Source organism: Salmo salar, chromosome ssa20 (assembly GCF_905237065.1).
Source record: "Salmo salar chromosome ssa20, Ssal_v3.1, whole genome shotgun sequence".
In the NCBI taxonomy this organism is placed as follows: Eukaryota; Metazoa; Chordata; class Actinopteri; order Salmoniformes; family Salmonidae; genus Salmo; species Salmo salar.
This window is the reverse complement of record NC_059461.1, coordinates 52,901,684-52,926,383: the sequence shown is the minus strand read 5'-3', so window position 1 is coordinate 52,926,383 and position 24,700 is coordinate 52,901,684. Positions and strand designations below refer to the sequence as shown.

At 44.6% G+C, this 24,700-nt stretch overlaps 1 protein-coding gene and 1 non-coding gene across 2 annotated transcripts; both read right to left on the bottom strand.

Annotated features, from left to right (window-relative positions):
• Positions 1–3,908: 3,908 nt before the first annotated feature.
• LOC106580795 (bleomycin hydrolase) lies at positions 3,909–23,903 on the bottom strand. Its single transcript, XM_014162229.2, is given in 13 exon segments — positions 3,909–4,223; positions 7,421–7,490; positions 7,954–7,997; positions 8,000–8,070; positions 8,435–8,502; positions 8,631–8,789; positions 9,030–9,185; positions 15,373–15,465; positions 15,753–15,841; positions 16,665–16,806; positions 17,090–17,199; positions 18,139–18,336; positions 23,747–23,903. Coding segments are annotated over 13 exon segments (1,362 nt in total). The 5' UTR covers positions 23,757–23,903; the 3' UTR covers positions 3,909–4,071.
• trnap-ugg (transfer RNA proline (anticodon UGG)) lies at positions 16,105–16,179 on the bottom strand. Its single transcript has one exon. It is a non-coding gene; the product is annotated as a tRNA-Pro (tRNA).
• Positions 23,904–24,700: the final 797 nt, after the last annotated feature.

Here is a 24,700-nt window from a genome sequence, read left to right as displayed (position 1 = left end):
GGTTAAGTCTCTAGGGTAGAGACTTCCAAGTCCAGTCACTAGAGGACCACAGACAGTCAGACACAGAACACAACACCAGGGTGGGGGTGTTGCTGCGAGTGCGAGTCACTCCAATCTATTTCCAAGCTGCAGTAGGTTAATCCCCATCTCTCTCACACACACACACACACACACACACACACACACACACACACACACACACACACACACACACACACACACACACACACACACACACACACACACATACACACGAGAAGAGGCTGAGAAATAAATAAAGTGGAACAATCCGTCCTCTACAAAGGGTTTTAAGTTGCTGTAAAACAAAGGCATTAGGACTTTGAACCCAGATAAATCCTTGGTAGTGATGTAAAGTCTCGGTAGTGGTGACGTCAGGACATCTATCAGTCCATAAGAGCCAGGGAAAGTAGTAGAACTGAAGGGTATAGTATTATAATATTATAGTATTCGTCTTGAATAAGAAGGCTATGTATTACGTGTTGAATGAGATTCACCATCCAGACTCCCATCACAATCAGGTCAGTCATCAACAAAGCCCTGAAAAAAATGTAGTGGAATTTCTTGGAATCGCTTTCTGGGAACGTAGAGGGGCTAAACTTCAAAGCTACATATTTGCTGCTCAGTGCTGCCAAGGACAAGGTACAGCACCTAAAAACCCCTTAACAGCCTCTCTACTACATCCCAATCCTGAGCCCAGCTGGCCCCAAAGCCCCTCACATGGAAACTAACTCTGCCTGTGTGTGTCCATGACTGTGTGTGTGTGTGTAACGCTCAACTCTTAAAGCCAGGAGTTCTAGCGACCTATGTAAAAAAAAAACATTTCATCACCTCCAAACTCAACGGCGCTAAACATACCAAACAAACTCAGCGGGGCGATTAACGTCAACCTCCCCGAGGAATAATGAAACGAGATCTGACAGCTTTACTCTGGTGCTCCTCTATTGTGTTTTGTCCTTCAAGCCTCGGAGTAGGTGGGCTGATCTAGGATCAGGTCCCCCGTCTACTGTATACAGTGGCAAGAAAAAGTATGTGAACCCTTTGGAAATATCTGGATTTCCGCATAAATTGGTCATCAAATTTGATCTGATCTTCATCTAGGTCACAACAATAGACAAACACAGTGTGCTTAAACTAATGACACACGAACAATTATACGTTTGCATGTCTTTATTGAACACACTGTGTAAACATTCACAGTGCAGGGTGGGAAAAGTATGTGAACCCTTGGATGTAATAACTGGTCCTTTGGCAGCAATAACCTTAACCAAACGTTTTCTGTAGCTGCGGATCAGACCTGCACAACGGTCAGGAGTTTTGGATCATTCCTCTTTACAAAACTGTTTCAGTTCAGGAATATTCTTGAGATGTCTGGTGTGAAGCGCTCTCTTGAGGTCATGCTACAGCATCTCAATCGGTTTGATGTCAGGACTCTGACTGGGCCACTCCAGAAGGTGTATTTTCTTCTGTTGAAGCCATTCTGCTGTTGATTTACTTCTGTGTTTTGGGTTGTTGTCCTATTGCATCACCCAACTTCTGTTGAGCTTCAATTGGCAGACAGATAGCCTTATATTCTCCAGCAAAATGTCTTGATAAACTTGGGAATTCATTTTTCTGTTGATGATAGCAAACTGTTCAGGTCCTGAGGCAGCAAAGCAGCCACAAACCATGATGCTCCCTCCATCATACTTTACAGTTTGGATGACGTTTTGATGTTGGTGTGCTGTGCCTTTTTTCTCCACACGTAGTGTTGTGTGTTCCTTCCAAACAACTCAACTGTAGTTTCATCTGTCCACAGAATATTTTGCCAGTAGCGCTGTGGAACATCCAGGTGCACTTTTACAAACTTCAGACGTGCAGCAATGTTTTATATGGACAGCAGTGGCTTCTTCCGTGGCGTCCTCCCATGAACACCATTCTTGTTTAGTGCTCAATGGGGTTAAGAAGAATCCTAGAGCATCAGCTAAAGACTTACAGAAATCTCTGGAACATGCTAACATCTCTGTTACTCTCCCTAGGAGTGGCCATCCTGCAAAGATGACTGCAAGAGTTGAACTTTCTCCATTTAAATACAATTTGTCTTACCGTGGACTGATGAACACCAAGGCTTTCAGAGATACTTTTGCAACCCTTTCCAGCTTTATGCAAGTCAACAATTCTTAATCTTAGGTATTCTGAGATCTCTTTTATTCGAGTAACGGTTCACATCAGGCAATGCTTCTTGTGAATAGCAAACTCAGATTTTGTGAGTGTTTTACAAAGGGCAAGGCAGCTCTAACCAACATAACCTATCTTGTCTCATTGATTGGACTCCAGGTTAGCTGACTCCTGACTCCAATTAGCTTTAGGAGAAGTCATTAGTCTTAGGGTTCTTTTTCCAACCTACACTGTTAATGGTTAAATTATGTATTCAATTTAGACAAGAAAAATACATTAATTTGAGTGTTATTAGTTTAGCAGACTGTGTTTGTCTATTGTTGTGACTTAGATGAAGATCAGATCAAATTTGATGACCAATTTATGCAGAAATCCAGGTAAATCCAAAGGGTTCACATACATTTTGTATGCCAGCACATCTACTCTGAGAGGCTTTATGAATACAGGCCCTGGGTCGGTACTCACAAAGCGTCTCAGAATAGGATCAGGCCCCCAGTCACTATATTCATTTTTATTAATGATCTGAAAGGCAAAACTGATCTGAGATCAGCACTCCTCTGAGACGATCCATTGACATGATCCTAAGGTGAGAGGGCTGTCAATATGCACCTGTATGGTTCTCGCCTCCATGTGGCCCACTTATGCAGTGCTCCCTACAGACAGGAGAAATCTGCACTAGAACATTCATAGCTATGACAAAGCATCAAGATGGATGCTGCAGATAACAGCGGGCCGAATAACTAAGCATAGAAAATGAGTCGTCCAAAGGGGACGACTCAACAGAGGAGACCTGGTGAAAAGTGAGACTTCAGGGGGGTTGGAATTCAGGAGTCGGGGTTCTTGGAAACTCAATTACAGGCCGTTCCTGCGTTTGTCGTTTCAGGAGATCTCTGGGACTTGTAATGATTTAATAGTGGGGTCGGAGTGGAGGGCTGTGGTAGGCTTCACACGGCCTGGGTTCCAGGGGACTGAGCTGACCCATCCAGACACCTCACCTTCGAGCTCCAGCCAGCCCGTCTGTCATCCCTCATTCCAGGCAGAGCTCACAGTAAAGCAGGGCAGACGGCGAGTTCATAGGGGGAGCTTGTGCGTAATCACCGATGTCTTTATCCACATCAACTGAGTGTGTGAGTTGAGATTCCCCTACTGCTTATTCACCAAAACATACTAGTCTGATCACCACCACTAAACTCTGACTGAACCTGTCATAGACGTGCTATTATGCTGCCCTGGACGCTGATGTGCTGAACCGGCACGCCCCTTTCTCAGAGAGTGGCAGTCAGTGAACGATAACTCACCGGATTGGTGACTGGTACGCTTCTTCCTGACACCCCTGCCTAACTCACACACTTCACTCTAGCCTGGCCGCTCTAGGTTGACCTCTGACCTAGGGAAGCTAGCAGAGAGGAAGGGATGGCATTAAGCTGGGCCTCAATCATACAGCTAGGACTGATGGTGTGGATATGTGTGTGTGTGTCTCCTGGTGAAAGACTGGGATGGACTACTTACGTAGGATGTGACCCTCAACCAGCCCTAACAAAGAGATGGTACATACAGACCTTTTAACAACCTTTAAACAACCTTTAAACAACCCCAGAGCTTTCTACATTCCGCAGAATGTTTAAGAAGCTAGAGGACACAAAAAATAAAAAATGAATTGTAATAAACTCCACTGGTGGCGGAGAGAAGTACAAGAGGACATGGACAAAACAAAATGGCCGAAAGAAGACGTGTGTTTTTCCAGTAAAAAAAACAAACTTTTATTATTTGTCTAGAGAACAGGCTGTGGTGGGTGGAAGTCTGTGGAGGAGGAAAACCAGAGAGATGGGGCGGAGTCAAACAGACCAGGGTTGAGACCGGGCGGGTGAGATGGGGTGGCACCCTCTGTTTCCATAGTTACAAGGCCAAGGCTCCCATTGGGTCCCAGGCAGGAAGGACGATGGGCTCCTTCTGCATTACTTCCAGCACCTCGGGGGCCAGGTACTTCTTGTCCACGACCACTTCGTACACGTATTCAGAGAACCACTCGTCGGTCATGATTAGGTAACCTGCACACACACACACACACACACACACACACACACACACACACAGAGAGAGAGATACATTGGGTTAATTCATAAAGTTAAAAAGTTAAAGACCTGATGAAGGTGTATTGATATTGTTGGTATAAGATCCATTCAATCAGTGGAGCGTCAAGATCACCTATGAGCTGCTGGAGTTTCGTTTTAATAATCATTAGTCTTGATTAACACCCGTCTCTAAGGCCAGGCAGTCTGAAATCCATTAGCTAACAGCAGTACCAGTAACTCACTCTGTACTTCAGTGGACTGCCCTATACTGAAAGCAATGAGTGTGAGTGTTCTGAAGTGTGAGTTCTGATAAGAGGGGCGTCCGTCAGCACCCCTGGACTCAGGCCTATTGTTCCACAAGGAGAGGGAAGGATGGACCCCCACCCTGGACCACTCCACCCTGTCTGTCTGTTCCACACAACACCTGGGTTCAAATATTATTTGAAATCTTTCAAATGCATGGCTAGGACTGGTTTGCTTTAGCCTGCATGGAGTGCCAGGTGGGCTGGGTTTCCACTTTTGGGACATTTATATTGGTTCCATTGCACCAGGCAAGCCAAGCTAAAGTATTTGAAATGATGTCAAATAGTATTTGAACCCAGGTCTGTCCCACACTTCAGTTGTCAACTCGCACACCCCAGCCCGATAAATCTCCAGATTGCAAGGGAGGGACTGACCGACACACATCCTTTTATTAATTGACACAGCATTAGGCCACTTTATCCTGCCCCCCAAAAAACTGACTACAGAATGTCTCCAATGCCACTTCCTCCTGCTCTAATACATTTTCATAACAAGCCCAGAAACACAACCTTCAGTATACATGATCCTACTCACAGACCTTGGCCCTGAGAACACTTACACACACAGGCCACAGCCTCTCTCTCACAGAAAGGGTGACAGAGAGTACATCAAATCATAAAGAACAGTAAATAAATCACTTGATATGAAGAGATTAGACCAGCGAGAGCAGGATTTTTAATGACAATAAAGGCATTCCTCATACATTGTTCTAATTTATCTACAAGGGAAATAAGCCTGTCTGAACAAACTAACAACCCAAAGTACAGACAGACAGGAACAGATCCAATCTGTCCACATGGAGATAGGAGGAGACTTGGGATTTGAGTAGGCGGGGGCGGGTTCATTTTGGCACGCAGCAGAAAACAATTTGTTTTAACAAACTTTTCTTCTTGGACAAGTCCAGGGAGTCCCTCCCTGTTTCAGACTGTTTTCTTCCATTTGGTGCCTAATGAACATAGCCCTGTGGTCATGCAGGACTGTGTAACGGTCAGAGCTGGGCACTAGACCAGGTTGTGACTGTTGTTTGACTTTCCTCTCATCTCTGGATCCAGGCAGAGTATTCAGAGCGCATCACTCCCCCGCTGAAAAGTTGAGTTATCGATGACATCACGGGGACCACGTAAAAACGTGCCTGAGCTCAAAACAACACCCCTGGTTCTGTGTGTGTTCAATCTGCGTCTTCTTCCTTTCCAGGAAAGACGCGCGTGTGTCGGCTGGTGGTTTCGTATAGCGTCATTATTTGTCTTACTGGGGACTGCAGATGTGTCCTATGCCGTCTTACAGGGAGAGCTGTGGATGGAGTTTATTCAGATGAGCTGTCCTGACTAAGATAGAATAGTACAGCTGAAATGTCGTCAACAACACAGGCCAGCACGTGCCGTTTCCATCGTCTCCTTAGTTCACGAGAATGAGACAATTATTTTCCAAACCTATCTGCGATGACATCAGCCTCCTACATGTAATAGCAGATTGTAATAGCAGATAGAAAGAGTATGTTAACAAGGGAATCGCAATAGCCAGCACAAATGTTGTTTCTCACTATACCGAAGTAGTTGTAAAAGGGGTCGTGTAGAATCCGAGAGGTGCGTTGAAGAGGGCATCTCGAGCCTATAAACAGTCTGTCACAAGGGACTATCACGTCAGATTGGCCCACATTTCCCATATTTGTATAATACTGCGTAAAAGTACAAATAGTGCACTCTAAGCCCATAATCATTTATCTTGAGAAAAGCCCTGGTGTTTGAAGGGTTTGGGCAGTTTGCACCAGGCACCACGGTGTTAACCTAATTAGGCGGGATCCTCTTGGGGGAAACTAAATATTACAGACAGTTGGAGAGATGTTAACCCTCGAAACTTTACAAATAAGTCACCCCCCCTCCTCCCCCAGTCTCCAGCTGTCAAACAAACAGTGCTCTCCATGGCCACCCTCCATATCATTTGTTTTCAATAACTTTATTAATACATCCGAGAGAAACGAGAGCGGATATGAAGGCTTTCTCCCATCTGCGTGGATGTTTATGGAACGGGATATGCGTGAAATACAGTTAATTTGAGGAGGCTTTGGTGGTAGGACTTTTTTATAGTCTCAATATGCAGATGACATGAAGTCGTTGACCCAAAAGTTGGACTACATAACAGAAACCCAAATAATCTGCACTGGAATGTAGAGGGATGGAGACAGAGAAGAAAGCGTGGGGGATGAGAGAGAGAGGGGGGGGGGGGATAATTACATATTTTGATTAAAAAGCCATGCAGTCCCAACGAAGGTGGGTTCAGTATTTGTTTCCTTACAAATGTTTTAGCGGCGCTTGATGGAAGAAAAATACAATTTGAACATAGGCCTGTGGTTTGACAGCGTCGGAGTCTTCCACACAGAGGAAGCCTGGAGGCTGAAACAAAATGGCGTACTGCTGTGTTGTGAGAGGGACAAAGGGCCGTTGTCTGAGAGGGGGAAACAGCCCCGTTGATGTGCTCTCTCTCCCTCCTGGGTTCATAGCCTTAACAGACAAAGCTAAGGTAGGGGGCCAGACATGAGAGGATGCCGCAAAACTAACCCCAAACCAAAACCAGCCCTGCACACCAGAAGTCAATTATAAATTCATAACAACGCCAGGCGGGTGGGGAGGGAGCATTTTTTCCCTAATCCTACTTCAAATTCAATCGACCTGACAGGAAATTCAACTGTCCCTGTGATTGTACACTAAGCCCTGTGGTGTGAGAGAGGGAAGAGGGACGAGGGGTTTGTGCTTTCACATAGCTCGGCTCAGGCAGACCTCTCGTGTTGAGAGAGGCAGGCAGACAGACGTCACAAGTCCGCGTGAGAACGGGCCCTCTCCTCCTCTGACCTCTGGCCGACTCAGCGCTCTCACCTTTATTCCCACGGTCGTCCCCCCAGGAGTTCTCCACCCTCCACTTCTCATAACCTCCATCCTTTTCATCCTGCTAGAGAGAGAGAGAGAGACAGAAGAGAGAAATCAAAAGGTGTACGATTTTGTACAACCCGATAAGGAGGCGGATGCACCAAACAAATGGAGAAGAAATCCAAACAAGTCTGTGTGTTTTCTGCTTTACGCCTGTCATTCATGGAGTACATGGTGATAAATACAGCAGATTATACAGTATGTTCATCACTAAGAGAGGAGTGCAGGATCCCCAGTGGGGTGCAGGGCAGGACTGGTAACTCCTATGCTGTGTAGCCTAGGGCCCAAATACCGTCCAGCTGTTCTGAGGGGAAGGAGGAGACAGCTGGGGTCACTTACGGGGGGGGGGGGGATTGACAGCCATTTTAAATCCTGCAACCGATTCATACGACTGTAAACACACACTGGATGCCTTTGGTGTAGAGTCACTGGGAAACACTCAAATGCGGTGCATGTGTACAGTGTGTGTGTGTGTGTGCTACCTTGTCGGTGACAGCGGTGAGGATCATGGCGTGTGTCATGAGGAGTCTCCAAAGATCAGTCTCTCTGCCTTGGACAGGTTCTTTACGGACACCCCGAACACCAACTCATGGTTGAACCTGAGAGATGGGGGACACAGGGAGAGACAGGATGAGATCTCACACACACACACATCTGATTGATAGTAAGTTATACATGTGATGTTGCTGCATGTATACTGCCCTACCAAGCAAAAAGGCAGTAACTGCTCATAGCGTGGAACTGAGAAAAATGGCTTTTATTTACCTTGGTTTCATAGTAACCTAGTGCAGTTACTGCTAATATGACTCCCATTTTCTCAAAAACACAATACGAGGCAGGATTTGTCCACATAATTAAGCATGTATTTAACGTAGCAAAAATAACAACTCATTTTTCGACCAAATGAGCAGTTACTGCCTTTTTGCTTCGTAGGGCAGTATGCTTCTCTCTCATAATACTCACACATTCATGTCATTGATGCCCAGTTTGCCATGGAAATGCTTGCCCACGTCACAACCGAACCACACAGCCTACGAGAGAGAGAGAGAAACATACGTTATAGGCAGTCTCCCTGCATACTCACTCAGTTCTCAAACGCAGCCTTCATCTAACTTCCCAGACACGTACGTACGCACACACACACACACACACACAGTACCTCTCCCTCTTTGATGGAGTCTGCGGCGGCCTTTTTGAGTAGCTGGATGGGCTGGTTGTTGTACAGCGTGTTGTGTCCGCCCACCATGTTTCCCAGGAACTCCACGCTATACAGCTTCTCATAGGGGTTCTGAGGCCGCGGGTCATTCACCAGACAGACCTGTGGTGGCGGGGGAGCGAGACCAGGGGTCAGACTCAGCTCATCAAGTAACACAGGGAGAGAAGGTATGATTATAGAGAGGTTGTTATTCCTGGTCTAATATAGACAAACTGGGCACCGTGCTTTTCCTGAGTCGCAAAATTCACAAAACTTCTCGGAATAATGAATTATGATCGACTCCGGTCTGCATGACACAAAGCCTATATTGATATTTTATTCAAATCAATCAATAAAGCTGGCCTTGTCCTGAATGTTGTAGAGGGGCTTGACCAGCTCCTTGTAGAACTGCTGAGGGGACAGGGGGCCCATGCGGTGGAAGTTCTTGTCCTTGTCTCTGTACTCCCAACAAACGGAGTCAGGAGGGCTGCCCAGACACACACTCGCCACCCGGAAGACCTGTACGCAACACACACAGGGAAAAAACAGAAAACCAGGCCAGAAAAAAAATACATAGGTTAGTCATGCATTACCACTATAAGACACAGACAGCACATTGATATCCCTCACATAGTCTCAAAAAGTACCATTGTAAAACTCAAACTCGGGGACCAAAAAGAGCTTAACAGTAGTGAGGAGGATATCCGCCCTGCCAAAGCCCAATCCCTCTTACTCTGCCTGGCTGTAGCGCTCGTTCTTCCTGTTGTTGTGGCTTCTGACTGTGTTCCCCTGGTGTTCCTCTGGCCTCCACCAGTCTGTTCTCAGAATAAGCCTTCCTTAAACTGATACAGCAATCTCAGGAATGTCCCTCTAAAAACGTACATATACCCGTCCTATGAAAGTCTATTATCTAAGCGGGTGTTCTGGTGGTTTGAGAACTCCCTGCATTTTCTGTCTTTGATAATGCTGCGGCGGGCTGTCGATCAAACAGGCTTAAAAATAGCACGCCAACTCCCAAACTGGAACGTAGGAAGTCCGTCCGCTAGTATACGAGCACACATACGCAATACACACAGACTTTTATATATTTACGAGGACTTCCCATTGACTCTCACTATTTTCATTTACTTTCAGCAAAAAAAGTCCAGACAAATTAAACTCCTCATAGGGTGAAAATAGAGCTGGGGAATTATTTTTGGCCCCGGAGCTCTTCACCAAAGCAGAGACACTCAGGGGCCGTTGCTGCTGCACTTTTCCACTGTGTCAACTACATTAACTACTAATAGCATTCCTGTGTTCAGGGTGATCGTAGTCAACTATTCCCACACAGGCCCTTGTTGTAAATTAAGAATGTGATATTTGACTGACTCAACTGGTTAAATAAAGGTTAAATAAATACAAATATTTTCAAAATGACAGCACACCCAGTCACATTCCCACCTTCCCAGACCCTCACCTTTCCCAACACACAGACAAGACAGCGCCTTGAAGACTCCAGGTTTGTTTTCACTGTCCCGTTGCCCCACGGCGCAGACTAAATGCCAGCGGTGCCCATCCCTGCCCTGAATTTAACCAGCACGGAGCCCAGATGCCCCGAACACACAAACAGGCCCCTTCACCCCCGTGCCCTCGGCCCCTGTCCCACCTCACATCCCTCTCTCCTCGGCAGGTTAAATAAACGCCTATCCCGTCCAAACACAACAGAGCACCCATGTAGACCCGGTGAAACGAGCCTACGCTTTTCACAAAACAATGAGCCAGAGCCCTACTGACGTCAGCAGGCTGCAGCAGCACAGCCCTCAGTGAGTCAATATTGAATCACCTGCCTCCAAAACGGATGTAGAGACAGACGAAGATGAGCACGAGGCACTGGGTGGGCTGGGCACGTCTCCATTAGAATCATGTATATAGCACTACCGCCAAGATTCTGGGTATTGTCTCTTCGGTGATGTACCTGCTAGAATGTTGATTATGAGTGGACTTTTTCCATTGTATTCCTTCACTGTGTTCACCCACGGTTAATTTCTCAGCACTTGTACAGTCCTCCTCACTACTAGGCTACCAAATCTCTTACAGATATCCAACCAATCCTGTTGGCTCTCTCCCACTCTTCCTCTCAGGACACAGAGCCATCCATCAGCATGGACAAGCAGAGGCTGACAGGGCCATGTGTTGGGAGCAGACAGGCAGGCCACCCTCCCTTCCTGCCACCACCCTACCCTGGCCCTTCCACCGAGGACAGACACACTGGGTTTAGGCTGGAAGGGGGAGAGGGGTTTCTTTAGAGACTGCTTGCCTTCTTTTTAACGTCTGTGTCACTGTCTATATATCTTCTGACGTACACTACGTAGCTCCTCTCCCTCCCACTCCAAAACACTGCTTCAGTGGGTGGGTGGAGCTGGTGAACGAACGCAAAACACAACAGAAAGAATCGCACGACTGCAGTCTGTCGGGGACTGGTTGCTGTGGGTTTATAAGCCGTTTGGTTTCTGAGCGCAGACTTGTTTGTAGGGGGAAATTGCACCGCCTGCACCAGAGGACATTAATAGCATGGGATAAAGATTAAAACACACTCTGTAATAAGAAAGTGTCCATCTTCATAAAGGCCTTACCAGACAGTAACACGGGACTGATTAACAGTAGTCTAAGACCTGGCTCGTTTCTTATTAGACAAGTTTAAGGTAGAAGATATTCCACTTCCTGCCCGTTTTTATCCGTTTGGTGCCTAATGAACAAGACCCTGTACTTATAATCTACAGAAAAGCCCTGCAAACCCATTTAATTTCAACAGTCTCAGCAATTAATAGATTAAGGAAGCTCTTCTAGATCCACAGCCAGCCCCCCCCCCGAAGCTTGTGGGACAACGCAGATCATATTCTTGTGTCATGTGACATGGATGAAGCCCAGGTGTGGGTAATAAGGCCTGTAAATGGCCGAGGCATCCGGCGAGGTTGCGTGTCTCAGCGGATCATGCTAGCCTTTGAGCGTACCTACGTAGCATGTGTTCGCATGCTTGGCAGTAAACACTGGAGCACCTGCAGCACGACAGCCAGTTAGCATCAATGCTAAAGCAACACACACGCTCCATCCTTTCCTCCTCGGCTCACGCATGCCTGTTTGCTTGTTGATTTACCTCCCGTTGCCCAAACAGAGAGAAATCAGCTCGTTAGGAGAGAAATAAACAAACAAAACAACAGCACGCCACACTAAAACACCTTGTGCTGATAACTGTGAAGGGCGGAACCTGCCAAGGCCAGTACTCACACAAAGCATCTCAGAGCAGGAGTGCTGCTCTAGGATCAGTTTTTGTCTTTTGAATCACAATGAATAAAAAAAGGATGGACCTGATCCTGGATCAGCCCTCCAACTCACACACGTTTTGCGACTACGGGCCGGCTGCTTTCGAGTCAAAGCCCTGGGACACAGAGCCTAGATGAAACTGTAATGCAAGTGACCCGTTGGAGAGAGCAGCTGGGGTAGAAGAAACGGACTGGGGTTGATTGAGACTTTCTGGCCTTGTAAACAGAAAACACATGGGGTCATTACAGATTGTAACAATGTTGTTAAATTAAGAAATATGAGTTTATGAAGTGTGGCAGGCAGCTTTTCAGCGCTGGCAAACGAGCCCACACAATAACAAACCCACCCACAGCGACCTGCTGCTTCAGCCAGCGCTGAGCCAACACACTTGGCTACGTCCCAAATGGGAACCTATTCCCTTTATAGTGCACTACTTCTGACCAGAGCCCTCTGTGTCCTGGTCAACAGTAGTGCACTATATAGGGAATAGGTTCACATTTGGGATGTAGCCACTCTAAAACGTACCATGTCACTCAACTCACTGTCCAATCAATTACTCCTTACAATCTACAAACACAGCACTCATACTGAACACAGTCACATGTGCCTGAAGGAGAATTTCTATTCAGAATGTCCGACGCCCAGATAGACACGTTCTATACAGTAGAAGCAGCATAGGACTGTTTACCATTCAGTCTGCATGACGCAATGCAACATGTACCGGACCGAATGAGCAGAGGTCGTGAGGAACGTGTGTGTGTGTCTAACACAGTACGTGTGGTTGTGTGCTAGCAGTCGGAGGTGGTTTACATGTATACGTGTGTGTGAACTTGTAAACGTCTCCCTGGGTTGTGCTCTCCTGCACGCCTGTGACAGTGTACATGTCTGTGTGTGTGCTTCTGCAGAGAACAGGACATTAAAAAGGAGGCCCCAGGTCTTTGAAGCTGGTGTGTAGCATGGTGGTGCAGCCTGGCCTCTCCTGCTCTCAGGCCTGTCATGTGCAGCCTGGACGGGAGAGAGTGATGGTCTCCAGCCCACCGTCACACTCCTCACACAGGGAGCGTGCACAATCTCAGACCCTCCCCACCTAAAGCAGGCCTGACATCCCCTGGCTTAATGAGGGCCGGGTCTGGGGGCTTTAATCAGCTATAACTCACACACACACACACACACACACACACACACACACACACACACACACACACACACACACACACACACACACCTAACCCTAAATGTAACCACAGAGACACAACACTTCTGAATATACACACGCACCACTTCTAAGCATACATAGAAACACACACACACACACACACACACACACACATGTGCAAGTACACACCACACAAAAACCCACAACCTCTCATACTTGGTGTTTACATGGTTTGTGTGTGCAGTCGTATGAACCCAGAACACTGCAATGTGTGACAGTTCTATAGAAGACACATGCAACACTCCGAAAAGGACTAAAATACTCTGTAATTGAACATGACATGCTTTAAATGACCCGGGCTTCGTCCCAAATGACACCCTCTTACCTAAATAGTGCACTATGAAGGGAATAGGGAGCTATTTGGGACGCAAGCCTACTGTGTCAACACAACATGTTGAGGGACGAGCACACAGAGAAGTTAATTAATGAAAAAGGACCCGACTAACTGATCACATCCGACAGAGTGTATTCCAGCCTAATGAATGATGTCTAATTTGTTGGCTCGCTAGCTAGGAGCTCATCTAAATCACGGCACAACAGTGAGGTTTCACTTGTCGCAACAGATGCCAAGCATAAATAGAAGCCAGGAAGAGCAGTCAACGCGCCCTTCTCTGTACGGACGCCCACGGGACGGGAGGAGAGGCACTGGTTACGCCCCCCTCACCCTCCCGGGTCAACATCCCCCCTTTCTCTCTCTCTTCACACTCCCCCTGGCTGCCAGAGCTGCGTTACACTAAACAAACTACTACCAGGTGGACAAACACTTTAACAACAAAAAAACACATCTCTTGGTCATAGAAGAAGTGCAACGATGGAGAGCTGGAAGTGTTGCACAATCAGAACGTACTGTAGCTAGCGTACTGTAGCTAGCGTACTGTAGCTAGCGTAGGGCATCCAGAGCGGTAAGGGTAGTAGACACAGAATCTGTTTAAACAAGCAGTCAGGGGCATGTACAACAAAACCGCTCCACACAAAAGCTACATTCTTTATGTAATGTTCTCTCTTTGGCTGTGTGATATTGACTGACTGGCCTCGCGCTCACACACACACACGCTCACACACACACACGCTCCTCTGTCTTAAATGGTGCTGGGAATGTAGAGACATTATGACTTCCTCTCACAGTGAAATTGCCTTACGCCATTTAATGTGAGGAGCGTTGTGATAAAGATCTTGTTTACGGAACATTCTGCCATTAGGTCCGTGAGGCGTGTGTGAGTGCACGTGGACACACACACTCTCTCTCTCTCTCTGCTGCCAGAAGTATAGAATCACAAGCCGTCACCAGTGGATTATGAACAGTACAGACCCTATCACTACAGCCATTGTTGCTAAATGTGTAAGAGTTGGGTTACGTAATGTTATCCAGCGCTGGGAGGGGCTTGTGATTATTGTCCTAATTCATTCCTACCGATAAAGCAGTTTAACAAAAGAAACAGTCATCGCTATTTGGACAGTTAGAGCAGTTCCTTTTCTAAGCCTACTTATGTCATCCTGATTTGAGGTAGAAAACTAATTAGGGGAAATATAGCTACAACCAATTCCAACAGCGGTGGCATGTAGCTGTCAGGCCTAGACATCAACCTGAACAGAGGAGGGTCGACCCAACTGTCTGACAGTCCCACTTTAGACTTGATCGGGGAATCAGTGGTGTGCTGAAAGTCAATACAATATCAAGTCAACGGTATTAGATGGGGTAGTGTACTATTTACACACACAACTTTCTAATCAACCTGTAGCCTTCGGTGTACTGCGACAACAGGCGATAGATTTGAATTGAATGGCCAATATCTAATCTGAAAACAAATATTGCCTAATAATAACTGGAGCCGTAATGGTTATTGTCCTTGCCTACCCAGTACCGGCTGTGTTAAATACATACAGTCGTGTTACAGCATGTGACCTATTTCCTCCCTGGATGGAGCACAGATCCATGTGCTGTTATACAGCCCCCTCTGGAGAAAATGATGCAGTCCTACAACATTATTGAAGTACTGAGGAAAACTGTGTGTGTGTGTGGTGTGATGGCGTGTGTGTGTGTGTGTGTGTGTGTGTGTGTGTGTGTGTGTGTGTGTGTGTGTGTGTGTGTGTGTGTGTGTGTGTGTGTGTGTGTATGTGTGTGTGTATGTGTGTGTGTGTGTCATGCGCTGTGTCGTGCGCTGTGTGTCTCTTTCCCTAACATGCGCTTACCTCCTCAATCATGGTGTCCATGGCGTCAGAGAGCTCGGCTTTAGTGGATTCACTGGCCACCATGTTCCGCAGTCTTAGACAGTATTCTCTCAGCTGAAAGCCAGGGAACATTGGCATGTCTTACTACACAGCTATCTTTATTACCTCATGACATTGCGGAGCATGTTGGGTTAGGGTTAGTTATCTGGGTCTTCAATAAGAAAACAGACGACACCACAATAAAAGGTGGATTCTATGCTCTTTCCGTGGTGTTTCAGTAGAGTGTATATGCTTGTTCTGCCTTGTCTTGGTATGAAACAGGAGGACTAGGTTTCGGTGTTGTATTTCTACACAAGACATAATTATGAATCATAATGTTGTAAAAATGTGAGTAAACCTACCTTGTGATTGAGGATGTCATTCATTCTCCGTGAGGCCTCGGAGCTGTGAGACTCTGGGAAGCATTTCTTTGGGATAACTCCGTACTTTTCTGATGATCGGGGAAAGGTAATAATATATATATTATGGTGCGTGTGTGTGTGTGAAAATATATATATATATATATATATATATATATATATATATATACACACACATATATATATACACACATATATATATATATATATATATATATATATATATATATATATATATATATATATCACACACACACACACACACGCACCATTTAGCAGACGTTTTTATCCAAAAGCGACTTACAGTCATGCGTATATACATTTTACATATGGGAGGCCCCAGCGGGAATCGAACCCACAACCCTGGCGTTCCAAGTGCCATGCTCTACCAACTGAGCCACAGAGGACCACAACGTTAAGGCTTTGCCCATTGGCTCTGGTCAAAAGTAATGCACTATATAGGGAATAGGATGCTAGCTGGGACGCAGATTTGATCTGAACCACAAAACTGACTCATTAAAACAGTGGAAGGGGAAGAGCAAGCACATTACGTAAAGTGTCACATATACCATGCAGTTATATAGAACGTCTAATTACAAAGAATTACACAGCAACTACAACATTAGTAACGCACTTGAAACAGAATCTAGACAGTTCCAGTGTAAATGTTGCTTATTTTCTGCAGTAAAACAGCTACCGCCGAGTAGTTACAGTCTAGTTACACTGTGAATCCTAAATGGCACCCTATTCCCTACATATGGCCCCTGGTCAGACGTAGTACCTGATATAGGGAATAAGGTGCCATTCAGGACTCAGCCATGACATAATGACATGGCATAATGCAAGCGTTGCAGCAACACTCCCCCGATTGGGCAATAACAGGTGTGAACTGACCAATGAGGTTGACCAGCATATCCCACTGGCCGCCGTCGTTGGTGGGATTGGAGAGCAGGAACTGGACCAGTCTGCCGTCCACAGGCTCTTTCCTCTGGGCTGTCTCCACACAGGCCTGCAGGAAGTAGTAGCACCGCTCCACCTGAAGGGAGGGGAGAAAAGGGAAATGATTGGGAGGGGGGGGGTCACGGTGATGTCCAATCGGTACAATATTGTCCAGTGTACAGAGCGCCACACACAAAGGGGGTTTAAGGCAGACAATGAGTCTAATAGTACTAGAAATACACACTGACAAACACACCAACACCGTTTACACCCCTACCGCTGAAATGTAAACAAACACTGTGTATATTCCAGCGGCTGTTGCTAAAAGTTGCTCAAATGAATACATGTGATTTTAATAAGACGATCAAACGTGGTCTTACCTTGTCCCAGAAGAAGAGGTAGGACTGACTGAACTCAAACTCTTCAATGTTGAACTTTTTCATGAAGGGAAGGCGCATGACGTTGAGGCACGAGAAGATCCAACATCTCCCTGGAACACACAAATCAGCACAGATGACTATGGAACCGTGTATATGGGAACAACTGTTAAGACATACATGTGCTTCAATGGTTGCTTGCCAGATGGCTCCCTATCCCTTATACATAGACACAGTTAGGCCTCTGTGTGGTTTTGTCATTACAGAAAACCATTTAAAATGATGCATCAACAACAACAACAAAAAACTGAGAGCAGTGTGTTTGGGGACGGCCGGGTTGTCAGACAGAAAAGTTGGGGAGGTAGGCTAATCAACTTTTGATACAATGTATCCATCTTCAACCATTCGAAAAAGGAAGAACGATGCTTCGCCGACCTCCTGTCTCCCCACTCCACGGTTGAGTCCCAAATGGCACCTTATTCCCTATATGGTGCACTACCCTATATAGTGGCGTCAGGCTAGTGGGGATCCTAATGAATCAACCATTTTTACTAGCGCCGATAGGGCTTTGGTCAAACGTAGTGCACCATGTAGGAAATAGACTGCCACATCTTTGCTCAGGTGCCGAGGCCTATTTAGTTCATTTCAGTTTGGAAGCAGCATCTAACACAACTGTGCAGTCTTTGTACATGGCCAGGCCTCTGAAGTAGTTGTAGATGCTGGGTGTCAAATATATTGGTACCCTTTAATTCAATTTCTTCAACCCAAAACATTTGGAAATTGAAAAACGTTGTGTTTATACGTGTATTTGTTTGATTTACAGCAGCAAAGGACTTTTTATTTTATTTATTCTAAACTGAAATTGAGATTTTTCACTTCAATTTCAAAAATGGCTTGTACTAAATAATCTGTAATTTAGGTGGCTACAGGGTAAAAAAATAAATAAAAGCCATTCAACCAGTTTGAAAAGAAAAAACAGAACATTCCATTTCATTGCACTCCATTGTAAAGTGCCAGGGTGCCAATATATTTGACCGTATCTGTAAGTGTACCTGAGTTTTTCTGGTTGGTGATAGGCTTGCCCTCTGTGGGGATGGAGTGCTGGAATATGTGCACGGTGTCCTGGACCGTCTGCCTGTGCAGACACACCTCCAGCGGGTCGATGCACGTGGACACGTTCTGGGCCAGCAGGTACCTGGGCTCCGCCCGCAAACGCTTTACAAAGGAGGCAATCTTCTCCTGACTCAGACCTGAGGAGGACAAGCGAGAGGTCGTAATTTAAGGAGACAGGGTTAGCCTGGTTACCGGTCTGTTTATGCTCTCTTGCCAACTCCAGAATGGAATTCTCATGCCAGACATTGTTTGGCGTGACAAGGAGTTGGCAAGAGAGCAGAAACAGATCTGGGACCAGGCTAGGACAGGGTTTATTAGAAATGGAAACAGTCTGGATGAAACAAAGTGGTAAAGAGCTGTAATATAGGGAGGATGTTATTTGTGTTTGACCTGGCAAAGAGACAATGGGTTCCTAATTGTAGCGGGACAGGACTAATAAAGTTGTACTGTATCGAATTGTCAACAAAGTGGCAAAAGGATCTTTCAAATAATGCCTTGCCCCGCCCTCATCCACTCCACACCAGACAAGGTGGTACAAAACAGTTCAGTATTAAATTCAAATATGCCCGAGCTCACAAAAGTGTTCTCATCCTATTTTCACAGGAATTATCCATATACAGTGCCTTCAGAAAGTATTCATACCCCTTGACTATTCCACATTTTGTTGTGTTACGGTCTGATTTCAAAATGGATTAGATAAATGTTTTTCCTCACCCATCTACACCCAATACATCATGATGACAAAGTAAAAACATGTTTTTAGAAATGTTTGCATATGTATTGAAAATGAAATAAGTACTCACACCCCTGAGTCAATACTTAGTAGAAGCACCTTTGGCAGCAATTACAGTTGAGTGTCTTTCTGGGTAAGTCTCTAAGAGCTTTCTAGACCTGGATTGTACAACATTTGCCCAGAATTGTTTTCAAAATTCTTCCAAATTGGTTGTTGATCATTGCTTGACAAGATCTGAACATGATTGTCTTAGATTTTCAAGTAGATGTCAAAACTGTAACTCGGCCACTCAGAAACATTCAATGTGTTTGGGCTGACCCCATTTAGTCGACTGATCAATTGTTTGGTCGATAAGCTGTTGGTCGACCGAGATTTCTTTAGACGAGCAGTAGCAACAACAACAAAAAATCATAGTGTACCTGTCTGATTCGCACCTGTCTGAGTGAACTGAACCATTGTGGAGGCCGTGGGGATGACAAAGTCCATCACTCTAAGACATGTGCTACTGAAATTGTATATGGTAATATTACGTAAGAACAATTGTGCAACACTAATAAAAAAGTATATTATTTTACAACAAAATGTGCTTTCTCCCGCGATGGATAGGGGTCGCTGTCCTCGGTTCTGAAACATCAGTGAGCTGTTGAATTGGCTCCTTTTCCTAGACCATGTTGCCATGTGCATAATAGCAAAGTTAACCAGCATATTAGTGTTGAGAACAATGCGGCAAAGGCAACAGCGGAGTCAGGAGGTGAGAAAACAGCCCTTGCCTTAATTGTCTAAGAAAAGTGAGGAGAGAAGAAACCCAAACTGAATTGTCTGTAATCAACAGCCTAACTGTTAAATGTGTCTGGCTTAATAAATCATCCATAAATAAGGGACATGGAAAAATACACGTGTTAAAATGTCGACCAAATGATTGGTCGAAAGAACAGACGACTCTTGGTCAACCAAGCCCTACTGTGTTCTTGGTAAGCAACTCCAGTGTAGATTTGGCCATGTGTTGTAGGTTATTGTCCTTCTGAAAGTTAAATTAATCTCCCAGTGTCTAGTGGAAAGCAGACTGAACCAGGTTTTCCTCTAGGATTTTGCCTGTGCTTAGGTCTATTCCATTACATTTTTTATCCTGAAAATCTTCCCACTCCTTAACAATTACAAGCATACCCATAACATGATGCAGCCACTACCATGCCTGGAGAGTGGTACTCAGTAATATGTTGTATTGGATTTACCCCAAACATAACATTCTGTAATCAGGGAAAAAAGTTAATCGCTTCGTCACATTTTTTGCAGTATTACTTTAGTGCCTTGTTACAAACAGGATGCATGTTCTGGAATATTTTTATTCTATGCAGGCTTCCTTCTTCTCACTCAATTAGGTTAATATTGTGGATTAACTACAATGTTGTTAATCCATCCTCAGTTTTCTCCTATCACAGCCATTAAACTCTGTAACTGTTTTAAAGTCACCATTGGCCTCATGGTGAAATCCCTGAACGGTTTCCTTCCTCTCCGGCAACTGAATTGGGAAGGACATCTGTATTTTTGGATTGACTGGGTGTATTGATATACCATCCAAAGTGTAATTACTAACTTCACCATGCTCAAAAGGGATATTCAATGTCTGTTTTTTTTACCCATCTACCAATAGGTTCCCTTCTTTGTGAGGCATTGGACAACCTCACTGGTCTTTGTGGTTGAATCTGATTGAAATTCGTTGATCGGCTGAGGGACCTTACAGTTAATTGTATGTGTGTGGTACAGAGATGAGGTAGTCATGGCAACAACAAAAAAACAAAAAATGATTATTGCACATAGAGTGCATGCACCTTATTATGCTGTTTTCTTACTCCTGAACTTATTTAGGCTTGCCATAACAAATGTGCTCCGCAAAATAAATATCAGCCTGCGCAGAGAAGCACGAGATTGAACTTCACTCAACTTTCTAGTTTTCCCCGTCAGTTAACATTATGAACATTTCCATTTACTGTTGGAATTGTGATCTGCAATTGTGATCTGCAATATTAGCCACTTTCAATACAAGATACAGACACAAAACGATCTATGCAAGAATTAGTATGCAAAACTAACCATGCAAGAGATTTGGTTGTAGGCAGAACACATCTGATTAGGATTCTATTGTACTGACAGGCACGACTCAGGCCCGCTCTTTACACAGACCGGTGCGACATAACCAATCAGAGCTGCAGTAGGCCTATATGCAAATTGACCATTGCCATATATGGATATGTGCAATTCACTTTGAACTGGACTGTGTTTACAGCATGAGCTGTCATGAGAAGATGTGCTTGTTTTGAGATCAGTGAGAGCTACATGTAGCCACGTGTGCACATTTGTTCATATCCTTTGCTAGTTTGTGAGTTATTAGCCCAGGTATAGATCATTTTTAGTCAGCAATGGGGGAGTGATTGCTTCCTACAAGAGCACAAAACACGTGGCTAGAAATGCACCTTTGAAAAGTGAGTCAAGAGCTTTTTTTGTCTTAAAGGGGCAGTGTTGTATTTTGAGATATGCTTGAATAAGCTAAGGAGCCAACAGGCAGAGGGTAGCATAATTTGCCTGATTCTCTGTAATAATGGTATGGGAATAATGCTGCATTTATTTTGTAAATTAGTATCTTGCATCAAACACCTCCTTGTCTGAAGGACAACTGGATAAACAGGTTAATGTCAAGCCCTGCATGTTTTTTCCCCAAAAGCCTCATGGAATGTAGGCCTACATTGAACACCACACATTGGCTGCCACTGTAGACTGAATGATAGCACTGCTATATTTCCATGATAAAATGTTAGGGATGCATTTTCTCCATTGTTTTTGATGGTAGGCCACTCTGGTAGGCCTACATTATGATCAAATAGCCACAGTAGCCTACTTGACCACTGTTAAAATTGTAACTTAAAGCAGGTACAGCCTCAGTGTTGACAGTAAACACGTGCAGGAAGTTGCACCACATTTTCACAATGTTCAAGTTTGCACTCAGCAGGCCTGAATTTTGCTCAGTGCCTAAAAATGTATGGAACATTGATGTAGGCTAGTGACAAAATAATAATCTATTTAATCCACTTTAAATTCAGACTAACAACAAAATGTGGAAAAAGTCAAGGGGTGTGAATACTTTTTGAAGGCACTGTACTATATATGTGAAACTAGAACTCTCTGTAGTAGTGGTACACTGATAAAATAATACTGGTGTGTCATTCCATTCTGAACAGCAATTAAAAACAGAGAAGACCATTGCTTAATCATGCATACTGCCTGACTCAAGCCCTATTGTTTCTGGTCCTTTAGGCTATTTTCCATGACAGAAAAGTTTAAATATACTGGCTATTCCTGGGGTGTATTCACTAGTCTACACCGTAGTAAAGCATAGCAAACGGTGTGCAACAGAAAATATTTTGGAACAAAAACTTGTGTTATTATTTTTGACAAATTGAGGTAGATCCCTCCCTGTTTCCTACAGGGATTGACAAACTCACATGCCTCAATACTCCATCTTTACCACTGAAGTTGGAGAAGTCATACCTTATTCCCTGCTGTCAGCTTGCTTCAGTAAATGGATAATAGAGACCCTATTATGAAGACACCGATTTAATCAGTGTACATAACCAAGAGGGGTGTGTCGCCATACAAACGCAGGGATAGGCTGAGAGCCCATTCCAACGCAGCCTCCACAGAATGGAAAAGCTTGAATGGGAATGACTGTCAGTGTCACTTTAGTTTTGTATGGAAAGGTGCCAAACTGGTGTCTAGCCTGACTTGCAACTTTACATAGGAGTTGTTATATAGCTTTTATGACTGACTTAGCATCTTTTATAGTCTTTGGGTGCAAGTCTTTCAGAGGTCAACAAGGTACCAAATCAAACAATAAGATCAAAGTCTATCACTATAAACCCGTTGTCATATAGTGTCAAACATCCTTCCCAATCTGGTAGCCTAATGTTTTATGGTGCCAGGGAGGGCATATCCTGACAGCTTTGCACAAATCAAAGTATTGGGTTGGTCGTGCACTGCCTGCTTGTTGACAAACACTGCTTCCAACTGTATTAAAGGGAAGGCAGGAAGACTTCCCTAAGAGCTTAAGGTCGCTGGTTCGAATCCCGAGCCGGCAAGGTGGAAAAGCTTCCGTTATGCCCTTGAGCAAGGCAGTTAAGCCCCACCAACAACTGGTCCCCGGGCGCTGATGACGTGGACGTAAGGCAGCTCCCCGCACCTCTCTGATTCAAAGGGTTTGGGTTAAATCGCGTATCGGTTTTTCCTTTATTGACTTGCACTGGATAATGCTCACCTAAAAAGTTGGTTAGAAAGAAGGCAGCTCAACTTGCTTGCTATGTTAACTTGCTTGCTATGTTAACTGCTCAAGGGCATAACGGAAGCCTTCCTGCTAACAGTTATCTGCCAAGCCGATAGTTGGCTAACGTTACATAGTTAAGGAACGTTAGCTAGCTAGCTAGTTACTAGTAACCATAAACTTTTCTGGCATTGATAGCTGTGAAGACGTTGGGTGCCTGTGCTGATGTTGGTCGGCTAACGTTCGCAAGCTAGCTAACAATATCTGTCATGTCATTAGCAAAGTGAAAATACACATAAGCAAACTGGCTGGTTAGCTAAGCTATGTTACCTAACTTAGCTAACTGGCTAGCTAATGGTCTATCTGAAAAGTGATATAAAGCTAGCTAGCTAGTCGGCTAACGTTAGCTAGCTTGCTAGACACTAGCCGGCTACGCAAATGAACCTCACATGCTGGCTATACAAGTAACAATGAATGAAATAAGAGAAAGTAACACATTACATACCAGTCTCCATGTTTACGAAGAGGGTTAGCAAGTGTTTCTAAATGTCTTTAAAAGTCACCGGCTCTTTGTTTATCTCATTCGCCGACAGTCAGTCCGATCAGAGTTCCAACAGGAAACAGGAAACATGATTATTACAATGTAACCCCGTGTCGTCGTCGTCGTCCCCCAGTGTCTGTCCTAGCTGTGTAGTTACATCATATTCCAATACTCTCAATTACATTGAATGTATTATTTTGATAGGTTTATAATCCTGATTTTAAAGGAGTTATTCATTAAATGAAATTAAATTGAGTTTCAGTCAGAACTGTTTAGGATTTGATTAATATTAACAGACAATGGCAATTGAGTGGACTGGTGCATTTTGGCACCAATAGTTTCTCTAAAATAGAAATAAACACCCTTGGCATAACAGTTTCAACCGCTTACCGATCACTGTACCTGTACACAGCCAATCTGTAAATAGCAAACCCAACTACCTCATCCCCATATTGTTACTTATCCTCTTGCTCTTTTGCACCCCAGTATCTCACATCATCATCTGCACATCTATCACTTCCAGTGTTAATGCTAAATTGTAATTATTTCGCCTCCATGGCCTATTTATTGCCTTACCTCCCTACTCTTCTACATTTGCACACACTGTACATAGATTTTTCTATTGTGTTATTGACTGTACGTTTGTTTATGTGTGTTGCTGTTTTGTCGTACTGCTTTGCTTTATCTTGGCCAGGTCGCAGTTGTAAATAAGAACTTGATCTCAACTGGCCTACCTGGTTAAATAAGGTGAAATAAAAAAAATGAATAGAAAACATGCCCCTTGGCATTTAATAGTATGCCTGAGACTGGTGAGGACATGGGACCTCATATTAGAGGATCATCAGAGTCAGTACAGTTTAAGCTCTATACCAAGTTATTCAGTTGAAATGTGACAATCATTGTGGAATGTATGTATAC